Below are 23,596 nucleotides of genomic sequence, written 5' to 3' on the forward strand. Positions count from 1 at the left end.
AGAAAACACAGTCGACGCTCGTTACAACAATCACGTATTATAACGACCGTTATCCCATATGTCCCAAATATTTTTGTATTTATCCCATGTTATTTTCCATCCAATATAAAGACTTACAAAGATCATTCAATCCAATACAATGTCCAAATCTAGCCCTTCCTTTACTCTTTTTTTTTTTTTTTTGCAAAGAAATGAACGACATCTGTGTTTTTGTTTGCCAAAATTATGTTTGACCTTGACCTTTGATATTTCAGAATGTGGTACATACGTGCGTGCATGTAAGTAATTGTAACAATTTTATTACTATCTTTTCTAACTTGATGCATTTTCATTGCAACTGCTTACATTATTACAAAATGAATAATGTACAGTAATTACTTTTTCTGTCCAAATATTAATTCCTTCTATAGTTTACCTGCCGTAAGAAATTTTCTCACAAAAAAAAGAAGTAAATTGTGACTATTGGCGTATTTTTAATTGAAATAATACATCAACACGGCAACTTAATTAATTAGAGTTGATTGTTGCATTTTTAATACAATGGTTAATTAAGGGTACAGTCAATTAAAAATACAGTTTGCCTTCATTTTAATGGTATCTACAAAGTGATAAAATCTTGCTTATCAAAATTGATTAGTTTTTATTTTGAATTTTCTTCAGAATTGACTTCAGCAGTCAAAAAATCACAATTACAAGGAATCAACTCTTTGTAGATAAAAGTACGACTTACGAAATCGTATTTTTTATCCAAATGGCACTATAAGACAGGGGTATTCAACCTTTCACGAGTCGCGAGCACTGCCTATGTCCATCATCAAACGAAGAGCACCTTTACGTCAACTTAGACATACATATGCCTGAAATCTGCACAATTGTAAGCATTGAATGCAATTTTCGCGGGGGTTTTCATTAATCGTTGATAAAGTGCTTGCGAGCACTTTCAGCTCTCAGGCATGAGCACTGATCATTCTCGGTGCTTCTGGCAGCACAATGGTGCTTGCAAGCGAGCAAAACAGGTTGAAGATGATTGCTATGAGGCGTACTTTCTCAAATACCAAAAAAAAAGTTTAGAATAGAAATTAGTATAATGCTTTCTTTGTTTGTTGTACCGTGTATTTGCCATATATATTCAAATATAAAAAGAGGACGAAAATATTAAGAAGATAATAGTTTCAACCGTTCAATATGCCGACCTTTCAATATAATGTCCATTTTCAATGGAACGAGGGGGAGGCGTTATAACGAACGTCGACTGTATAATCCGAGTCAATTCATGATCCTTACCTTCTTTGATAACAAAAACAATATGACATTGATATATATATTGAATCGAAAGAGGAAATAGGAAAAAAAAAATCAAAGACAATACGTGACATTCGAATGTGATTCTCATGTGTATAAAAAAAAGGAAATAATCGCAGAAGTTAAAGAGGATATAATTATAATCCGAGAAAAGGGATCGAACATAACACATGGATAGGATTACGTTTCGAGCACCGTCTTGGCTCTTCCTTTGAATAAATTATAATGTTCCGGTCGCTAACTTCGTTCTTAATGGGTTGTGTTGCATTACGATTGGCAATGGAAACGAGACAGAGATAGAAAAAAAAAATTAAATGCCCTTTTCATGTTGTACCTCGGATCACAGGTAGAGCTTAGCGTGGACCAAGGATTTCATTTTTCCCCCCTTCTAATTCACCGAACGAAGGTTAGAATCAATAATGGCAACCAGGGATATTTCCAGTTGACATTAACTTCTTGGTGGAAGATAGAAAAACCGATATACAATAACTGAACCTTTTAATACAGTGCACGCCGCTTAATGTGATCAAATCGGGATTCAGGGTTTCTGATAACAATAAGGAATTGATAACTATATCCAAGAGAAATTCGGAAGCAGTATACGATACACCTACGTCCCGTCCGATTAAACCGGACGACCCGGTTTTCTTTCCCACATAACTTGTTGCGAAATGTTCAGCTGTCCCGTTCTTTATTTGTCATATAGTTCTGAAACAGGATATTTTTGCTTTAAGCTTAAAATCGTGCGTTTATTACTATTAATATTCAGCCATTATGAGGAGTGGGAATGTAACGGTCTAATGTGTTTCAGGGATTAGTATAATTATTATGGTGCTTTTACTCTAATGATGTACGATAAGTTTCATAGATCCAGTAAGAAAGTCTTTCAGCCGAGTAACTGAGGATCTAATCTGGCCAACTGAAAGAAACTGACCAAGAAGTGGAGAAAGAGCTTCTTTTTTTCATTACATTTGCCACCATAATAGGTATGCCCGTGCAAAAATTACTTCATGCGTGCATGGATTATAGCTCTACTGGTTGCGAACCGAGTACGGAAATCTGTATAAACAAGAAAAATTAAACTTCCAACTTCCTACGTAATCTCCCAGGTTGATAATGTTAACTTATGGGGAAAAAAAATATATAAATTTGGTTCCACACTTGCTTGCTTCAAAATACGCAAAAAAAGGAAAAAATTAGCAAAAAAAAAAAATTTTAACGCAAACGAAGTCCCGATAATTTTTTTATGTCAGATATTGGTCCATTCCATATTTTGCAAAATTAATAACAATATCGGAATGAAAGAGTGATTATCCGTGATTCTAATAAGCGGCATCTACTGTATTATATTTCATATAATTCCCGTGGATAACCTCGGTTATCTAAAAAAAAATGAAAAGATTATAAGTCTAACATTTTTATATGTGCTGTGCACTTTGTGTTTCTAAGGAGCAGCGAAATAACCGGAAAAAAAAAAAATCGTATTATACAGTATTTCAGCGTATTCAACCGGGGTTGCCCAACACAATCCTAGTTGGTTGTAATGAAAGGTTGTAGAGAACGTGGATTATACCATTTCTAGAGTTTTCAAGAGAGTAAAATTATTTAAAGCGGAATTCCCTAGCCCGAGGCAAGCGTATACTATTGGCAGCAGGGAACAAATGAAACCAAGTTCCAAAATACAATGGTAGTAATATTAACATATTAATGGTAGTAACTGTATTACAGTTAATTAAGTAGCCTTTTTTGACAATAAATGTGGACAATTGCGCCAGCCTTGTTCATGAAAAATCACACATGTACTTTTAAGCATGCAAAAATGTGAAACAACTGATTTATAGACTCTCTAGATCAGCGTGTTTTTCGACCTGTAATCCGCGGAACACTAGAGTCATGAATTCTTTGTAAGAGGTCCGTGGGATCATTTTTATTCACTGCCATTGCATAAATGATATATTTAGTTTTGTAAAATGTCGTGATTTATCATTTCATTTTTTTTTATCACACGCATATTGTAAGAAACATTATATCTTGGATTTGATGAGGGTAGGAAGTGGCTCGAAATTGATCTCCACTACAGGGGGCTCGCGAAGTATTGACTGTCACTACAGGTGTTTTAACGGTTGTTTTTCTGCAGTGTCTTCGCCTTCACTGCAGTTGGTCCGCGCATTTTAAATGTTGGAAACCACATTTAGACAAGGTGGATATTCCCTAGGCTATCCGTAACTCATATATGAATTTATTTAACATTTACCTAAATTGCTTCAAGGGCTTTATCTAACTCATATATAACGATTCTATAGAAACGGGGGATTACATCCAGGGTGTCAAATACCTTTCGTAGAGACAAGTGTCACCTAAAATATGCATATCATTTCAAGGATTTCTAATTACATTCAAATTGTTTATGAGTTTTAGACAGGCCATAAAAAGTTCAGAAAGGCTGCAGTAGGTACGAGGATCTATCTGTTGTCAACTTATGCGCACAACCGTGGTGTACCACTTGATTGTCCGATATTATGCGCCAAAAGCAGCAGAAACTTGCAAATTTCGTCCCCATTTATTATGAGGGTGTATCGGAATACGAATTGTACCGGTTCATCGAATTTCGATATGATTGAAAAAAGAGGACATCTTGATAAAATATATCTTGATATAGTAAATTGAGACCGATTACTTCCATTCTTTCTCCTTGATAAATTTGTATGCTTCCCACCTTTTAAAATTTTTTTTCTTCTTCTGTCCAACTATTTCTATCTTACGTTCCATTTTTTAAACATGTTTAATATATTTTTTTTGTTCAATTATGGGTGCAATTTTCCATTTCTGATTTGTCTGTTTCTTTTTTAATACATACATATATATTTGTTTTAATAAACAAATTCTCACGCATGCCTCTCATCTGTTTTTGTTTGTGTGTATATTTTCTCATATGTACATTTCAATTTTATTTTTACAAAGAATTTAATTGTTCACTTTATGTGTTTCTTTGTAACGGAGCAATTAGCCCAAAAACAATAGAGATTGATTGATATTGGTTTTTTTTCTTCGTTGGAATTGATGGGTAAATTTCCTTCATGGAATTAATGGGTAAATGAAGCATATTTTGACTTGTGAAAACGTTATCTCTACATAGGATATGCAGTGGCTGTATTGCTATGTGGCCGTGCTCTTACATGAAACTATTGTCATCGAAACATCGAAAATGCAACATTGACAAAAAAAGGCTGAAACATTGATTATCCACATTTAAAGAAAAATAGAGTTAAGATTATATTCAATTGTGTGTGTGTGTGTTAAATCAATATTTTATGCGAATATAGCTGTCAAAAGGTATATAATAATCCAATAACATGTACGTTTAAGAAATCACCATTTTCTATAAAACTGCTGAATATACATGCATTTACGAATGTATGTATGTATATATTATATAAAAAGACAATGTATTTATTATCTATTTTTATTTTTAATAGATGCAACCCTTACAAACCTAAAAACATTTGGCTAATCAATATAAAAATGACATCTGTGAGATAATCCAATACTAGAAATCCTAATATCAAACAAATCCCAGCCATCACCAAACACGTGTTTCTTCTACTTTCAAATTTTATACTGTGCACATACAAGTTATTTCAAATTTAAAAAAAGGAGGAAAATAAAACAAATTTATGGTAAGTGCAGTTTAACTTTATGAAAATAATTTTTGAGTATTCAGGTAGAAAATTTCAAATAATAATAATGACAATCGACAAACTAATTACGTCCGATTCCTATTTACATATGTCAAAAGAGGAGCAATTAATTTTGGAAAAACACAAATGTTGTTTTCTTCAATTTTGACCGTTGTCCCGTCAACATCAAAATATAAGAGAAAAGCCTGTTGCGACCAGGTACAGCAATATGCACCTGCGCGAGAAATTTATCATTTAACTTAGGGGTTGGCCATGAGACGGGGGCCTTGAAGACGTTTCACGAAAATTCAAAACACCCGATAATAAAGCAGACAGTGAGATGATAAAAAGAGCGAGAGAGAGAGAGAGATCTCTATCAAGAAACATTATTGAGAGTTGCTGTTGAAAACAAGAGAAAAGATCAATTAGAAGAAAAAAACTGACCTTTTTCAGCGGCATCTCAAAACGGAAAAAGTGTTAATCCCAACCTTTCGAAGGTCCATTTCGCTCTGTTCTGCTCTAGGCTTTCCCGCGCGCACTTCTCCGTTCTCTAGTTTTACCTGTGACGTAACAACTCGGGTTGCCAAACCTCGCAAATCGATGGCCACGGAATGAATATTGGCACAAAATGCTCTATTTGGCTTCGCTCTCAAATCTTGTGTTTCCAGCCAAATCAAAATTTGGCTTCATTCTCAGATCTAATAAATATTATTACCGGAGTTCCGAGAAGAATAAAACAAAACCCATTCACTAGGACAGCGACTTACGATTTAAAAGACTATAAGGTCTACAATCCTCTAAATTCTTCTTTCAGTTAAGTAGATTTTAGCAGTTTTAATCAGTAAATTAAAACTGATTTGTTATTAGCAAATTTTTTTTAAATATTTTGGTTAAAGAAGAATGCGTACTACCAGAGCCGTTCTTACGTGCTGTGGGACAGGTGCGGTCACACCGAGCCCTGCGTCATAATGAATATTTCTTACGTTTTGGAGTGTTTATTGCGCATTCTTCATTAGTCAATAAATTATTTCATTAGTTAATATTATTTTGAATAATTTTTTTATTTCAATATTTTTTTTGAATAATTTTTTTTATTTTAATATTATTTTCAATAATTTATATCAATCACAGTTCGTCGTAAATTTGCATCAAATAAGAATTGACCATTTCTATGGATTAAACTTCATTTGTCTAAACACTCGTTCTGTCAAAAAACAAAAATAAGGTAATTAACTACAACTACAAATACAAATTCAAGGCCACAACAGTCACGATGACCAACGAGGTGGCTGAGAAAAAGATGCCGTAACAAATATGGATGCTATATAAATATTTCTAAGCAAAAAAAAAGTGGTGATAAATGTCTTTTTTCTGCTTTCTTGTAAGAGTTTCGGCACCGTATGCAAATTAGCTGGTGCTACTGGCATTATTACATTTGTCAAAAGACTTCTGAATGCTACTGTAAGTTAAGGCTGATATACACGCGTAAAGAAACGAACACAGAATTATTTACCAAAGTTTAAATATCATATATATAATTGAAAATTTTTATTGAACACTGAATATTAAATAAGAGTTTGCTTCACACAAACAAAACAGCATAGGACAATTCAGTCACTCCTCCTGATATATACCCTTTATATGATTTAATACACCCTTTTTTCGCTTTAAAGGAGTGCGGAACGTTTAAATCATAGAAATAACGATTTTTTTCTTTTCACATTAAAAAAAAGAATACATATATATAGAGATTGCATAGAAATATTTCAAATCAAACAATCATCTCAAAATTCCTGTTTGATAGTTTCTTTTTCCTATTTTGAGTTTACTCATTTCCGATTTTCTCTGCGTTTGCTTTTTGTCAGAAAAACTGGTATTCAAAACGTCTCTTACGCATCAAATTACATTCAAATTTACTTCAAAAATTCGACACAAAATTGCTTATTACTTATTTATACAAATACAAATACAACGCCACAACAGGCAAAATGCCCAACGAGGTGGATTTGAGATAGCTAAGCATCCATTTGTTAATCCATTAATATTTACTGCATAAAAAGTGATTTGATTGTTAAAAGGGCCTAAAAATATGTCGTTCGGCACCATTTTATTTGCTTTCAACAAATCGTTGGGCATACCTTGAAATTCACGCTTATAAATGTTTATGAGTATCGTGGAAGCAAAGTAGAAACTATGAAAGGATTTAGTCAAAATAGGAGAAACGCAGGGAACAAATAACGATCACTTCGATTTTTTCTCATATCATATATTTTAGGTTTTTATTTTCAATAAATTGTTCATTAGACTCTTTGCTCCGGAGGTATACATGCGTACCTTTATTTTTAACGGTCTTCGGTGATTGTAAATGGTTTTAACGATTTTTTTTTTTCAAGTTAAGACTTGTATGCGTAAGGGTACCTAACGTCAATTGGCTTAGTTAAGATATCGACTCTAATTAACCAATTAATTCTTTCAAAAATTTTTTTTTAACGGTTAGTTTTGCATTAGGTTTGAAAAGGTTAGAGATAAAATTTTGCTAGGTAATTTAACTACATACACAAAAATAAATTTATTGGATGTGTTCAGGCTATTTTGAGAAACATCAGCTGCAAAATTAAATACATATGCCTTTTCACGTTGAACGCCTTATCTTATGTCCTTAACATAAATTGTTAATTGATAAGAAATTAATTTACTGGAAAATGTGAAATAATGTGATTGTAAAGAAAAAATGATTGCCAGTCCCTTGATTCAGATTGATATCACCGTTTAACTTCGTGTAAGGGGGAGGGGGGGGGGGAGGCAATAGCCATCAAATTTTCTTAAACATAGTAATGAATTATATTTAGGAAAGTGGATAATAAGTAAGTGACGTGAAGATAAATTAATTAATTTTCTTCCAATTCCGAATCACTCATCCCATCGATGAGTATACGCCTTGATATCTCGTTCGATTTCACTAGCGTCGACCATCGTGATATCAACAGTCAACCCCACTGCGGCAATCTCTCAATACCGTATCCCGATATCGGCTAAGCAACACTTACATGCCCGAGACGCCAATAAAGTCGTAAGGCGTCAGTGAAAATAAACAAGAAATCATTAGCAGCATAACGAAGCAGAAGAAAACAATGAACTCTATGTCGTATAAAAACATATCTTAATCAAAACATACAATCACGACTAAGACAAGAGTTCAACTACATTAATTATGGAACCATTAGAATACACTTCCGCGTTATTGTTTGTAAATGCGGATTCAGGAATTATGTATTGTTATAGAACCTAAAGTAGATCCTGAATTGTATCAGATACACGCCTTTCAGATAACTCGAATATTTCTGATTGAAAAAAAAGAAAATAATAATTATAATGGTAGGGTCTACCGCGTGGATTCAAGGTGTTTTATTGTTCCAGTTTCGTGTATTACTCGCATGAATTTATTATGTTCATTAAAATCATTTATTTTTTCATACATTACTTTAGTTGGAGCATAAAATGATTGAATAGACTTCTCTATACACTGATACGATCAGATTATTTTTTCACAACAAAATTTTACAAATTTGCCGTAGTTATTGACAAATAATCAAAATTCGGATATATATTTTTTTACAAATACATCTTAACAGTACATGAATGTAATAGTGTGTGTGCGTGTGCGTTTATTTAATCAATTAATGTTGATACACACAGGGTGAACATGACCTGTTCTGCCAAACGAAAAGGGGCGATGGACGAGCCCAAGTGGAATATGAAACACCCCACCAACCCTGTTTTATCTCGAACAGTTTTCGAGTTATAGAGAATATATTCGATCATTGAAGAAGAATGTGTCAATTCCCCGGAAATACCAGAATTTGTGAAGTTTCTGTAATACCTACATATACACTAAGCACATATTTGGAAAGAAGAGAAAAAAATTTTTATAACTGTTACCAATTCTATCAAAATATTCAAAGTTAATGGCGAGCTATGAGCGCTGAAAGATTGGCGAAGTTTGTAATCGAATTGTCGCTAAAATTTTTAACGCCAATTCCTCAAATACACTTCTACCTAAAACCAATAAAATTAAACAAAAACTTGTCCATTGCACCATCTTTCGAATGAGTGTACAATAAACTATTTCAGTGTTTGGTTGAGGAGAAATTTAGCCCTTTGTTAGCAATACATCGCTGCATTCGGCGTTCGTCGAAGTAGATATTCGGCGAAAATTCGGAATTGGTGGTTACAGATTTTGGCAATAATTTGATTTTGCAGAAAAAATCCTATTTAGGTGACACTTTCCCCTCTCCCTATCAGAATATTTGGATCAAATGACGAGTTACAATTGCTGAAAGATTAGCGAAGAAAATCGAATTGCCGCCGAAATCTGCTAAAACGCCTGCGTCGAAAAATGCTATTTAAGTGATGTATTGCAAACAAAAGGCTAAATTTCTCCCGGACTAGAACATTAAAAATTTTGGTGACAGTTCGATTTTGAACCTTGCCAATATTTCAGCGATTATAGCTCGCCAATAAATCCGAATATTCGGATAGAGTTGGTGCCACCTTATAGGATTGTTTCTGTTCTTTTCAAATATGTGTTTAGTTTGCGTGTGTGGGTTTCGTGATCGCCATTTTCTCCTCTATATTATTTAAACTTCTGGAATCGCATAGGTAGAAGTGGAATTATTCTCATTTTGATAACAGAGAGAAACACTTTTCTTTGCTTTCACATCATCTCTTGCTTTTCACTTTTTCATATACATGATTAAAACTGGTGCGCCACGACTTTAGTTTATTCTAAATACTACTGATTGGAACCCAGACATTAAAACATAAATGTAGAAATCATTCTATTCCCACGCCTCAATTAACCAATCAAATTTGAGTTTTTTTTTTTTTTTGTAACGTAGAACTGTCTGCTAGATACACTCACTTTCTTTGCGGCTTTGCATGTGTAAGGGTTCTCGTATTCCGTAGTTCCTAGGGGTGCTGACAATTATAGAGCATCCCTTTATAATATTGCAAATGTAATTCAAAAGCTGTTTTGGCCTGACCCGGCCGCAAGGAGGACGGTGATGACCAGTCTTTGGTGAGCCCCATTTATTTCTGTGTGTGTGTGTGTTGCGTATTCGGGAAATACATTTCTTAATTATTGTGAATCATGAGTATTAATTGATTGATATCATTCAATCTCGGCGCAAAATTGCATTATTCGTTCAATTGAATATTCGTTTAAAACTTTTGCTTAATTATATATTTGATTAATGATCTTTAATACATTTTGCTTACGGAATTGAATTTTACTTTTAAATCCGGCACGTTTATGTTTCAGTTTTTTTTATCGTATATATGTCCGTTTTATTTCTAAATTAATGAATGTCGTGAACCGACCTCGCGAAATAGGTGTAGAAACTTCACACATTCGGGTTTTTCAGACTTGACACATTTTTTTTCCATAATCGATTATCCACCATAACTCGAAAAAGGTTTGAGATAGGACAAGGTCGGTAGAGTGTTTCATGTTTCACTTGCGTTCGTCTATCAGTCCTTTTCGTTTCGCAGAACAGGCCACGTTCCCCCTGTGTAATAAAAAAAAATCAATGACTTATATTGTATAAAATATGCCATAATTTAAAACAAATATGGTCCTAGGTCACAACTATGGTCCAAATACCCATGCTCACTAAAACATCGATTATCGAAATGCTAACAACATCTTCTAGTGAACTATTTAATTACTAAAGCAAAGGCCATAGATAGTGTAATGAGGAGATGTGGTTAGAACACTCTCTCTCCGATACGAATCAGCTGATAGTGGGGGGTTATGCTTTTCACGTTTTATCCAGCTGCAAAATTTCTGGGCTACAAATCACTACAACAAGCTTTTTTGCGCTACTGATGTTCTGTATTACAGGTAATTTAGTATTTATATATGTTTAGTAAACATTTTTACTGTTGTGTGCGTATAAAAATATTTATAGGAAAAATAACAGAAAGTTGTACTTTGCTCTCAACTATGGTCCAACCATTTTTATGGACCACAAGCTATTACCCGCAGCATCGTTCAGATTTAGTAATCTGAAAATTACTCGTCGATGATCCCCCTATGTAACATTTGAACCCCTCATGACCCGCTTGGGGGATGAATTTTCAGAAATCCCGTCTTAGTGGATATTTACATTACAAAATACAATATTGACTAGATTTCATATTTATGGCTTCAGCGATTTCGGCTCAGTGATGATTGCTACATATAACCTTCCCCCCCCCCATAAGGGGAAAATCCCTTCTCGGTGAATCTACATTACAATAGAAAAAACAAAAATACTGAACAAATTAATACACCCCCCCCCCCTGAACCACTTAGCGGTCGAGAATTTCGGAAAACCTTCTCATAGTTATGAAACGAAACTTCTAACCAAATTTCATGATGAGCTTCAGCGGTTTTGGCTCAGCGTGATTTCTCCATGGAACCCCCTTTTCGACTCCCTTAGGGTTCGAATTTAGAAAAAGCCCTTCTTCATCTTCTTCTAGCAAAGAAGATAAAGATGGATACATGATATAGGTGAGGTAGATTCTCTCAACTATGGTCCAAAATTCAATTTAAAAAAAAAAACCCATATTTAAGCTACATAAGGAATAAAAAAATGTTTAATATTAATGCTTGATCTCGCTACAGGCAATATCAGCGAAAAAAAAAAGGTATGAATAGCTTGAATACACAAGTTATGATGATCAATCTAGAAAATGGTGTTATTTTGAACCATAGTTGAGTGAAATTACGGTACCTGAATCACTGTTTCAGAAATTCGATTTTGTAACCGAAATAATATTCCAGAAGTTGGCTACGACTATTTTAATTTTCAAGACGATCGACGACTTCTTTCCGTTTTCAAATAATATTGCTTTTAGAAGAGAAGGTTTCTATCAACACACAATACGCACATAGAGGAAAGAGAATTTCTGAATATAAATACCGATACAAACCCTGAAAGAAAAATTTTCTACCTATGCCAGGAATCGAACCACGGTCCTCTTAATAGGAGAAAACCATCTCTCTTTTTCTACTGTTACCACTTGCACTCGAAAAGTTCTCAATAATTCTGAAATATTTCTATCATCAACAATCACTTATTTCTTTCAATTTTCAATTATTTCTTTCACTAATTTTCAGTTATTTCGTTCATTAATTCTGGAATTAATTTTTTCATTTCTTTTATTAGTTATGGAATTAAAAAATTCCATAATTCCATTAAGCAAAATACAACATCTTTCATGCACGATGCGCATTTTTCAGTTTTATAAATTAATATATCAAATTAATTATTGATATTAATTATATCAAATATTTTAGTAAAGATTAAAAATTTAATTAAAAATTTTCAGGTAATTCATATAATTTAAAAAATATATGACTATAATTGTTTTCTTTTCTTGAAATTTTTGTGAACTTTCAATGTTTTGCGTTTAAATCCTTTTTTTCAAATAAGCATGCAAAATAATGTTTTTTCTGAAAAATTTTAAATATAATATTTTTTTCTGCAAAAAACGGGAAAATTTCTACGAATCATTCAAAGAGGGAATAACGAACTTCGAGTAATTCTGAATTTGTTTTTGATACCTCACTTTCTTTTTCCATTTTTAACTTTCAATCAACTGTATGGCTCGATTTGTGTGCAAGAAGGTGCATCTGATAGTTTTTTGGGACTTAGGCATTCTCAAAATTAATTTGCATACGATGAAACTATCACAAACAACGCAATAATCTAGCTTGACAATGGCAAATGTGCACTAAAGGTGGTTTAGAGGTTAGATTCTTGGGTATAAATAACCTCAATGCTTTCTTCCTAATGAGGTTTTCTACTAACAAATTAGATTTAAGAGGAAAGTAGAAAAAAAAAGAAGCAAAATAGGATTTTACATTGCCTAAAACAGTCTTACTAAAATATCTTTCAAGGGGACATTATCAGTTGCAGAAAGGTAAATTTACAGATAAGAAGATTTAGATAAGATTACAAAAAGTTCAATTCCATGACAAATCCGTGACAATTCCATGTTTGAAAATAAGTCGGGAATTCGTTATAGTATGCCTATAACGAATCGGTGTTCGTTATAAGCAATCAAGATAACATAGATAAGCAGTGCGAAATTCAGGAACACGGAAAAACTTCATTCCATGTAAAAATTCGTAATATCCGTGCTTGTTATAAGCAGTCCAACTGTATTATGATGGTAGATAAATAACAACATGTAACAGAACAGAAACAAATGAAAACAAAATGCTTTTTGTGAATAACATTTATTCAATCGCTCGTATCATACGTTTAAAACAGACATAGTGTGATCATTTCTCGTTATATTAATGATAATCCTTATTATTGCTGTTTCGAGTCACCAGACTCTTTCATAATCATGACTTTGTTTCAGGATCACTAAATTACAAAACAAAACAATCACTTCTTCACAGTTTATTGCTTTCAATGTAGTGCAGACATTGACGATTCTTGGTTGTTTTGATTTTTTTCTTTGAGAATAGGTAGTTTTGAAAAAAAAAAAATAACAAACAAATATTTCTAGTTGCAATGATTAATATATTTCAATTTAGGGGAGAAAATAAACCGAAAAAAAAAAGATTGTAGAGTTATAAATATCTTTACAAGCTCGATACCGAAATTCCACCATTGTCCACGCGCACGTAAATTATTAGTTTGTAATCCGGCTTGGAGGGGGCGCAGCTTGACCGCCGTCAGTTTTATTTCTCACGGATCGGCCCGAATGCAACACTCCTACCAATAAGAAAACAAAAGAAAGAGAAAAAAAACAGAAATAAATAAACAAAATCATAATGAAAAGCGGAAAAAAACAATGTCTCTTTTAAAAATGTAATAAATCATAATACTTTTAAATAAGCATTGAGAAAAACAAGTAAAATTCTAAACAAAACTTTTCTATTTAGAAGTGTTTCATTCAAGGCTGAACCTCTAATTAACCTTTCACCACTAATGCACAGGGTGTGAGTATAATTAAAGTTCCTGTACTTTGAAAAGTAGTTTTTTTTTCTTAGAAACTACTCATCCGAATACACGCGAACGAATACTACTCATCCGATTTTCGGGATATCTTAATGAGACCATGGGAGAGAGATTTATGCGATAAAAAAATGATTCAATTTTTGAGCACCAGGTGAAAAGTTGACGCTCTTTATTGCATTTCCTTTTTCTCAAGTTTCAATGGAATACGTCCGTCGAAACGGGTGCTACATTGGTCTTGCAGTGCCAGAATATTGAAACTACTCAGACCTACGTAGTGCCCATTCTGGTGGACGTATTCCATTGAAACTTGGTATATATACTATGTGAACCATGGGAAAATGTAAAATGCAACAAAAAGCGTCAACTTTTCAACTGTTGGTCAAAAATTTATCTATTTTTTTTATTGCATAAATCTCTCTCCCATGGCCTCATTAAGATATTCTGAAAATTTGGCTGGAGTTCAGTGTACGTACGGAAAGTTTAATTAAAATAACTCTGTATGTATAGTACATTTTCAGTAAAATAAGTGAAAATGAAGATTGTCCTACTGGGCTCGGGCTTCGAATTAGGCGAATTATGTAATCCTTTTCGAGGTAATTATATAGAATTCAATTCATATAATAATATTATATTAATAGAATTCTATATAATTACCTGGGTGATTTCAAATATTAATTCAAATATTTATTCAAATCACCCAATTTTCATAGTTACGGCGAGATCGAGAAGGAAGGGATAATTCAGGAAGGGAAATAATTCTGTAGGATTAGGCCTCGTTTAGATCAGATTTCTTGCTTAATTCCATTGGCTAATTTAGTGCATGTCTCCTTTTGAATAGCTTCAGATTAACATTCATCTTTAATCTTGGGGCAAAAGGTATGATAACATTGAAATAATTTCACAATACAGTCGAATTAATCTAATTGGAAAATTTTGAAGATGGGATTGTTGGACATTTTTATGTTTTTATTTAATTTCTTTTTATTTCCTCCACCTTTGATTATTAAAAGGATTAAATTGCTTTTAGCAACATAGCTTTTCATGATGAAGAGCTTGTGCTTTTCTTATCTTATCCACACAAGATTTAACAAATTTCGTTTGATATTCCACTCATAAATATTTTCTTGCAATCTCCCTCATCAGTTTCACGTCCAACATCGGAAATTTATTACAAGTACATATACAAAGGCCACAACAGGCAAAACGCCGAACGAGGTGGCTGAAAAAGATTGCTCATTAAAATTACGGATGTCATAAATACTACAGAAACCTGAAATCACTTATCACGAAGAAACTAAAACACACTCTAAAATAAAAGTAATGAGAAAATAAAATACACCGCCCATAAAAAATTGTGATTCTTATCTAAGTACGAGTAATTTCTCGGTTAAGAAAATCAAAACACGTTGATATCGACGGCCCAGTTCAAAAAGACAACAGCTCTAAATTCTATGTTTTGAAATATCTGCATTTTAAAGATTCAACTTCGTATGAAACTGAAAGTGAATCAACCCAAATTTAATTACACAGTACGGAGCGTATAATCAGAGTTTGCAGTTGTTGCTGTAGAGGCATTTAGAGCGCAATAAGTAGAGGCATTTTCCATGTTCTCATGCCATGCATAACTCAAAAGAGTTGTAGCTTTCTTGAACTGGTCCGTCGATATTGAAGTCCGAAATGGAAAGTCGCCGACCACTTCACACACTACCTCACTTGAGACACTAGCCACTTCAAGTAGACGCTGGGCTAGAGGTTTTCAACGTCTCTGTTCACGCGGAACCATTGATGGTTTATATAGACTGTTCCACGGAGTTCTTGAGGAGTTACGAGACTGTATCAGACAACCCGAATGAACATGAATATTTTTCCAATACAGGTATTTTTTTTTATCGTAAAAGCAATTAAAAGTTTTGCAGCTCCTGATACCACGGAACCCTGTGAAAGACTGTTGCGGAACAAATATTGAAATGCTATGGACTAGACTTTGGAATTTTGCTGGTTAACATGTTTTGCTTTTACTCTGATCCTGATGGGCACATTGTTTCCCGAAGTGACTTTTATGTTGCACAACTGCCATCTGGGTAATTGGCATTTCCACATAACATGATGCATACGTTACTGCCAAAATGTAATTCAGACTATGTTCGGAAATGCGTTTATTAAAATGTAATAATGCTACGAAGTCCTGTATGAAGTACAATGTATACTGGAAATTTCTGTTTATTTTACGGGGGTCCCCGATTCAAATGTACCTAATTTTGAGCAGTTCCTACACTTTATAAAGAGTTGGATGGGATAAAAGTGTTGTTACTGCCAAAGCTCGAAGTGCGGCCAATTCACGAAGTAGCCGAAGAATCCCTAGCCAACGCTCGATGTGCTGATGTAAGACGGTCCGGTTGAAGCCAAATCAATTTTTTTAATCGCCAACGTGTCATACATGTCTATGTATAGCATCTGTATTGGGTGAGCTCCATGTGACAAGAGAGAAAAAAGTGAAATTTGACAGAAAACTATGAAAATAATTGTGTAAACACACAACTTTTTCTGCCAAAAGTTTCAGAAAAAATTGGCCCACAATTCGCGGTCCAACCTAAAAAGTAAAAATCCTTGCTGGTACTACCATCTGTCTCCCATATTTCAAAGTGAAGATGGTAAATGCTTGAATTTTCATTTCCTGTGAATATCATGTTGAAGGTCTGCTTGCGATCTGCGGAGAGACTTTTTAAATTTGGAGACCTGCTCGCATTCGCGACTCGAAGTTGGGAAACCGTTGAAAACTAACTTCAACCGACCACCTGTGTGGGGGTGAACGGGGCTCGAATCACGATCGTAACGATGAGAGTCCAGTACGATGTCACCCCCCCCCCCTCCCCAGACGGCCGCATGGCGGCTATCATCTTACGAATAAAGCATATGCGAACATTTTAAACTTTTTCCATCCATATATGTAAGAATCAGTCTGGAACCCTGTGAACACTTTTAAACAGAAACAAAACAGGACGCATTTGTTTCCGAATAAGTCAGAAAGACACACACACACACACTTTTATTTTTTTTCCTATTTCGTTCTTTAAAAGATTTTCCAACTATTTTTTTTGTTTTTTAAAAATCTCGTTTCTTCTAAAATAACTTCCTCAACCCTTAAAATATTTATTTAAAATATTCATAAACGGATTAAACTTGAATTGAGGAGGGTGTGCGACAACTTTTGAACGGAACAAAACCCAGTAATAAGAAGTGTTTAAAAGTAGAGGATGAAGTTCTGAAAAAAAAGAGGATCACATCCACTTCTCTAATATCTGACATAATAGGATTAAATGCTTTTTTTTTTAAACCTATTTTTTTGCTCTTTTTTTTTCCAAATAAAGCCGATGAAGAACACAGAAAAGAGCGCTTAAAATATGAAATAAGAAGAAAATAGACTGAGCCTCTAAAATCCAATTATTACGATATGTATCTATTTTTTTAAACACGTATGCTTTGTGTGCGTGTGTAATGACTGATTCGCCGCACAGAAACGTTATCAACAAAGGCATGTTCTTTTCGTAATTTTGATAATTTTGTTGCACCACTGTCATTTTACGCACCTGAAGGCTGATTAGACCTGGTTGATGGGCTTGTGCTATATAAGTCGAAACTCGTTTTTTTTCGAACCCGTACGGACTTGGTTTGGGGTATGGATTAATAGATAATTAGTTTGTAAAATCGTAACTTCGGGAGAGACGATGAAAAAAATTGAAATTAAAAAAAATGAATTGGTCATTCACTTTTATTGATGATTTCCATAAAAATCACGTTTGTTTGCCTATTCGCAACATTTTGGTAAATATACGATTCCGTGGACGTGATGTAGGATAGCAGCATTTCAAGTGAATCTCACTTTTCCGAAATATTTTCACGACTGTGGAACGCTGCTGAAACTACTTGGGGTAGAAACGATGTTTTGCTGATCTTTGTTTAGATAACTCAATTTAACTTTTTGAAACGCACACTTCTTGACAATTTCTGTCTTTGTCAAAGTTAGCAGAGAGATTAATTTCTTCCAAAACAATTTTTTTCATCCTCTGTCAAGCAAAATCTTTGTATCATCATTTTTCGTTTTGTTGACATTACGAAAAGAAAAGTAGACGAACGTTGGCCGAAATAAACAAAATAATAAATAAAATAAATAGAGCGAATGCGAGCCAATCTCCCCGTTAAAAAGTCTCGCCACAGAAAGCAACAGGCCTAGAACGCTAAAATTTTGAATCATTATACTTCTCTCATAGTTAGAAAAATTCATGGCAGATGGCAGAACTAGACATAACAAGCATTACCGAGAAATAAAATTTATGTCAGGTTCACACCATGGACACGCACATTCCAAAATGTACCGATTCGCTAGAAGTTCAGCAGAGGAATACAGACGAGGTGCATGTGGTCTATTGGCTGAAATAGAGTTCGATCGACCTCCCACTTCGATACGCCTATCAGTAACCTAATGTGTCATACCATTTCTGAAACCACCAGTTTATATCCAATCATAATACACAAAGAGTGAATTACGTTGTTAACGCATCTTCATTTCATGGTTACCCCCACCAACAATCAAACACTCCTTCTTGGCATGGGTTCGCAAAATACCTGTATGTTGGTAATTGATTCTTAAGACACGTATAACGTCCGAATTGAAGTTTACTTTTGTAGAAGCTGGAAGAATAAAAGAACCAAAAATGGGGAAAAAAACGGAATTGAAACGAAGTTTGTAAAATAGACCGAAGTTTAAAATCAGCTCTACGGCATGCTGTACGGGACAGAGGACCAATTAGTAAAAAAAAAAAAGTGTTCGTAAATTGGAGGTTTGTAAAATCGAGCGTCGACTGTATATTTGTGCAGTCATTTAAACATAATGTTTCTGTCACAAGTGGAACTAATACGTCTATAAGTCATGAAAATGTTTTTTTTTTTTAATCAGAATTGAATGGTTCATGAAACCTCGAAACATTAAAAGTGTGTTAGGAAAAAATATCGAAAAAAAAGCCAAAATATTCGTAAGTCGAGGCGTTTGTTAGCTGAAGCGTCACTATATTGTCTTCCTTACATTTTAGTAGTCATTTGATTATTTTTGTCTCACCACAGTGATTTTCTGCACACTAGGGCTAATTAGACCGGGAATCCAAAGGGCAGCTTTTTTTTTTTTTTACACTAATTGAGAATTTGGTGAGTTAACCGCTTGATGGGGGACTCTCTGTGGTAGCAATATTTTTCTGTGGTCATATCGCCTTTTCGGTTGTACCCCTGTGTCAGGAAAATTTCTGTCAAAAACAAATCGGGTATCGAAATCGCGACACCTCTAAACATCCTTTAGTACTTTAGGCGCGTATCTTACCGACCTGAGCTACCGCACCCTATTTCGGCGTACAGATGCGCAGGAAGTTGAAAGTACTTGTTTAATTTATTTAGCTGGGTTTCTATATGTACAAATAGAAGATTCTCGCATGACTCATTAGGGTGACTTTACAGGGAGCATAGCTAACATCAGGCACCATAGTTTACTGGTGAACTATTTATCCTAGCGGCATACTTTCAATTAGAAAAAGTATCCAGATAACGTGTGGATCTGTGAGATCCACACGATGTGATCCACACAAACGAAATTCCATGTTTCACAGTGCAATATCCGTTAATGCAATAATCCCTCATTTATATTGATACTTTTTCAATTGAAAGCATGCTTTTGGGATCAACGGTTCGCCAGTAAAATGCGGTGCGAAATGTTAGCCATGCAACCCACTGTATAATACAAAAATACACATAAAATTACGACCTATAAAAAATAATTCAACCTTGTATACGAATTTTTCCATTCTGACAATTGAAATAACGGTTGAATTTTTATACCTTTTCAAAATGTAATTTTATTTCTGTAATCGATAAGAATTTGATGTTTGGAATATTCACTTGAGTATTACAGTAAAACCTGTCTTCAACGGAACCTGTATTAAGCAGAAACCTGTCTTTAACCGAAAAAAATCGTGGTTCCGTGATTTCAATACCAAAATACACATTAAAAATCCTGGATTAAACGGAACCTGTCTAACGCGGAAATTAAAACGAAAATTGCACCCTTTAACGGAAAATTTCAAGCAAACACTTCGACTGTTTCACTGCCAATTGACCAAAGGATAATACAAAATATTAGCTCATCTATCGAAATTTTTAATGCAATGACTGCTTGCCAATGCGAGTTCTAATTCACTAACCCTTAGATTCGTAAAAACCATTACCGTACTTGATGCTTTGGTTTTTGAAAAGTCACGGGGGGGGGGGGGGGGAAATCACTCGGGCGGCAAAATCAAAATTTAGGAAGTGACAAAACTCTTACGGGGGAAAATCATTGAATTTTAGTGGTCGTGGCAGAAAAATCATGTTGCCCCCCCCCCTTCCCCAACAAAAATCCTAATTACGGCCCTGGTGCTGAGGATTCCATGAATATAAACGACAATGTACAAACTGAACCTGACACGACAGATATTGACACCGTCATTGAAAATTTCAGAGAAAGTCAAAAAAAGAACGTAAATGTGTAGTCATTTCGCGGATGAAAACGAATGTGGGGTGAAGTTTCATACAAATGATGTGAGAACCGAAATATTAATTAATTAGTTTATTTTGAAGGGATTTATTTTTATTATACTCTGTACTTCAATTACATAAGAGATCGTTGCATAATTTTAAACATTATGTCAATTGAACCTGTGTTCAACGGAAAAAAAAATCTCGATCCCCTGCGATTCCGTTGAAGACAGGTTTTACTGTATTTAAAAAACAAAAAGAAAAAAAGAATTACTTTCCTCTGCCAAAAATATTTTGTTTTCTTTTGATCCAAAATTTCTGATCAAAAAAAAAAAAAAAAAAAAGACTATTTCTTATTCATTTTTAATAACACTAACTTAATGATTACCATAATAAATTAATAATAATCAGCTATTACTTAGAATTATCAATCAATTTCTCTCAATGCTTGGTACTTCGCAACAACAACTTTTGTTGTTGGAAAACTTATTTGTTTCTAAGTTCTTTTATATTTATTCATGTTATATTTCTTTTCATTAAATATGTTTATTAGAACATTGATGACAAACATCCTGTGAAAAAATCTCGCTATCAATGCTGACGTTCAGACGGAAATGTCTAATAATAGTTGATACACTGTGCGGTAGATGGCAGCAGAACAAAATCCCGATGGTAAAGTGAGGAATCTAAAACTCAATGATGTTCACTAGATGGCAGCACCATTCACGAGTCGCAGAAATTTATTTCCACTCCTATTCGACTCGAAACAGGAACTGTAACTAGGGTTACCAGTTTTAAACTATTAAGAGGACGTCTCCTCCTTTTTGATGTCATTTCAAGCGTTCCCCCTACGTTTTAGAAAATTCTTTCTCCTTTTCACAATTATTTTTGATTTTTTTATTGGAGAATTTTTTTTCACTTTTAAACTTACAGTTGTGCGTGTACACATATATATTTTTTTTCCCTAACCAATTTTTACACGCTTTGACCATGATCGCTGTCGAAATTCCCAGAATACAAGAACACAAGTTGCGCGAAAGAGTGGCTGTGTGGATATTCATGCAAAAGTGAAATTGGCATGCTTAAAACGATTGCAAATGAAATTGTATCTAATAATTATTTTTAATTTCAATTCTCGTCCAATGAATTGACGAGAACATTCAAATGCAGAATTGAAATGCGTCTCGGAGCAAATTTTACTCTACTACGAAGAACTGAAAAAAAAGATTTTGCACTCTTAAAGCTATATTTATTAGAAATTTTTATGTACAAAGGAAGTTTTGGATCAATTAGAAAATATCCAACCTAATCGTAACGAAAAAACACACAAAAGATAAGACAACCTTAACTTACCTCGTTTTTATCACGTCCTTTAACACTATAAATTTTGTCCACTTCTTTATGCTGCACCTAAAGAGGAAAAAAATTGTGTTTTGAAAAAAATTATTACTCATCAAAATAACATTAATTTGAAGAAAACACACGATACATAAGTAGTACATATGATTTTGAAAGAGAACTCACCCTGTGCATTGCATCGTCCATCGATAGGAAACCGTCTCTCACTAATTGTAGTAATATTCTGACTTGTTCGTCCTCAGACCCTGGACTATTGTTTATACCATCACCTATTTGCAATCGGGAACCTAAAAAAAATAATAATAAGAGTCGATAAATTTCCCTCAAACGTCACAATATCGATATGTTTTGAATATCCGAATTTCGCTGTGTTAAATGAGGAACGAGATTATAAAACATTTATATTTTATAATTTTTTATAATAGTAAATAAAATTCTTCAACTTTATTTACTAAAAAAATTCAGTATGTTAATATTATTCAAGGTTACATTATTCTTCAAGGAATTCGCTGCGTCATTCATGTTTCAGCGAGAGCTTGCCGATCTCGTCGGGGACAGAATTGTTCAATTATTTGAGTGACGTTGTCATTATTATAATTTCTATACAGTCATCGTCTCTCTCCCTCCCGCTCCCCCCATTCTCATCAAAGGCGTAGCACGTAAGGCCATGAAAGTCCGTACATTTCTCTCCCGACAGCAATCAAAAATTTAAATTTCTCAGACTTCTTGCATTAAAAATACTGTTTTGATCTACTTTCAATTTGCATCGAATGATAGTTTTGATGATCATTACAGCTCGGAAGCTCAGGCAAAATGCTATAAATGAACTTTTTTTTGTAAAAGTGCCTTTTCTGAGTTTTTCCTGCCGTAAATGACCCTATTCCAACATTGTTTTATGTTTGTGCTTGAATCTTAGACGCCATATTTTGTAATACTCGTATATTTTAGGCTTCGAGAACCTGAAAGGAATTGCACTTTATAAAACTTTCAATTTTTAGCACTAGTTCTTATGAGAAAGCCTCTCGCCAGCCCCATTAAACGCAAAGCCGTTAATGCTGTGAGAGATAGGCATCTGAAGAAACTTGGTATTGTCAGGCATAAAAGTGACAAAGACTTTTCATCGTTGCTGTACATAGTTTACAGATAGCAATCAACATACCATCAAATTCGCATAGAGTTTGTAAGAGCAGATTTTAATTCAAACATAATTATTATAATTATCGTTCTTTTATTTTAGCTAACATTATTTTGCACGTTAGTTAATTACGTATCTAATCGAAAAAAATCGACTCCGACCTAAGCTTGAAAGCTCACCGTTACTTCTATTTGGCATGGTAATATCAACTTGGCTTGGCTAATAATGCAGTTATTATAAACTAATATGAAAACACAGGCGGAGTAAATTTTTTAGTCATTTTTCGGACTCTTCATATCTCAGTTTTTACTTCTTTTTTCTTTTTTCAACACTAATTACAATATATTGTTTAGTACCTTTTTTGCCTGCCTATTTTTCAAGGGCGTAGCCAGGGGGGGGGGACTTAGGGGTCTGGTCCCCCCCGAAATGTGAGAAAATGACCGAAATAAGGGAAAAAGATGGCCAAATCCATTGTTCTGTCACTTTGGTCCTCCCCCCCCCCGAAATGAAAGTGGTCCCCCCCCCGAACGAAATTTCTGGCTACGCCC

The 23,596-nt window shown here is 34.1% G+C and overlaps 1 protein-coding gene across 1 annotated transcript in view; it reads right to left on the bottom strand.

The window, feature by feature from the left end:
• Positions 1-23,596, bottom strand: part of LOC149076543 (uncharacterized) — a 374,649-nt gene that overhangs the window by 63,744 nt on the left and 287,309 nt on the right. Inside the window, exons 7-8 of the mRNA XM_089244125.1 lie at positions 22,079-22,200; positions 21,908-21,964 (exon numbers count right to left, since the gene is read on the bottom strand). Of these exons, the coding sequence (XP_089100251.1) occupies positions 21,908-21,964; positions 22,079-22,200 (179 nt within the window). The remainder of the gene's footprint in view (positions 1-21,907; positions 21,965-22,078; positions 22,201-23,596) is intronic.

This window comes from Pholcus phalangioides, unplaced genomic scaffold, assembly GCF_987345545.1.
Source record: "Pholcus phalangioides strain wild (caught in Gottingen) unplaced genomic scaffold, Ppha-v1.0 ptg000015l_1, whole genome shotgun sequence".
Taxonomy (NCBI): domain Eukaryota; kingdom Metazoa; phylum Arthropoda; class Arachnida; order Araneae; family Pholcidae; genus Pholcus; species Pholcus phalangioides.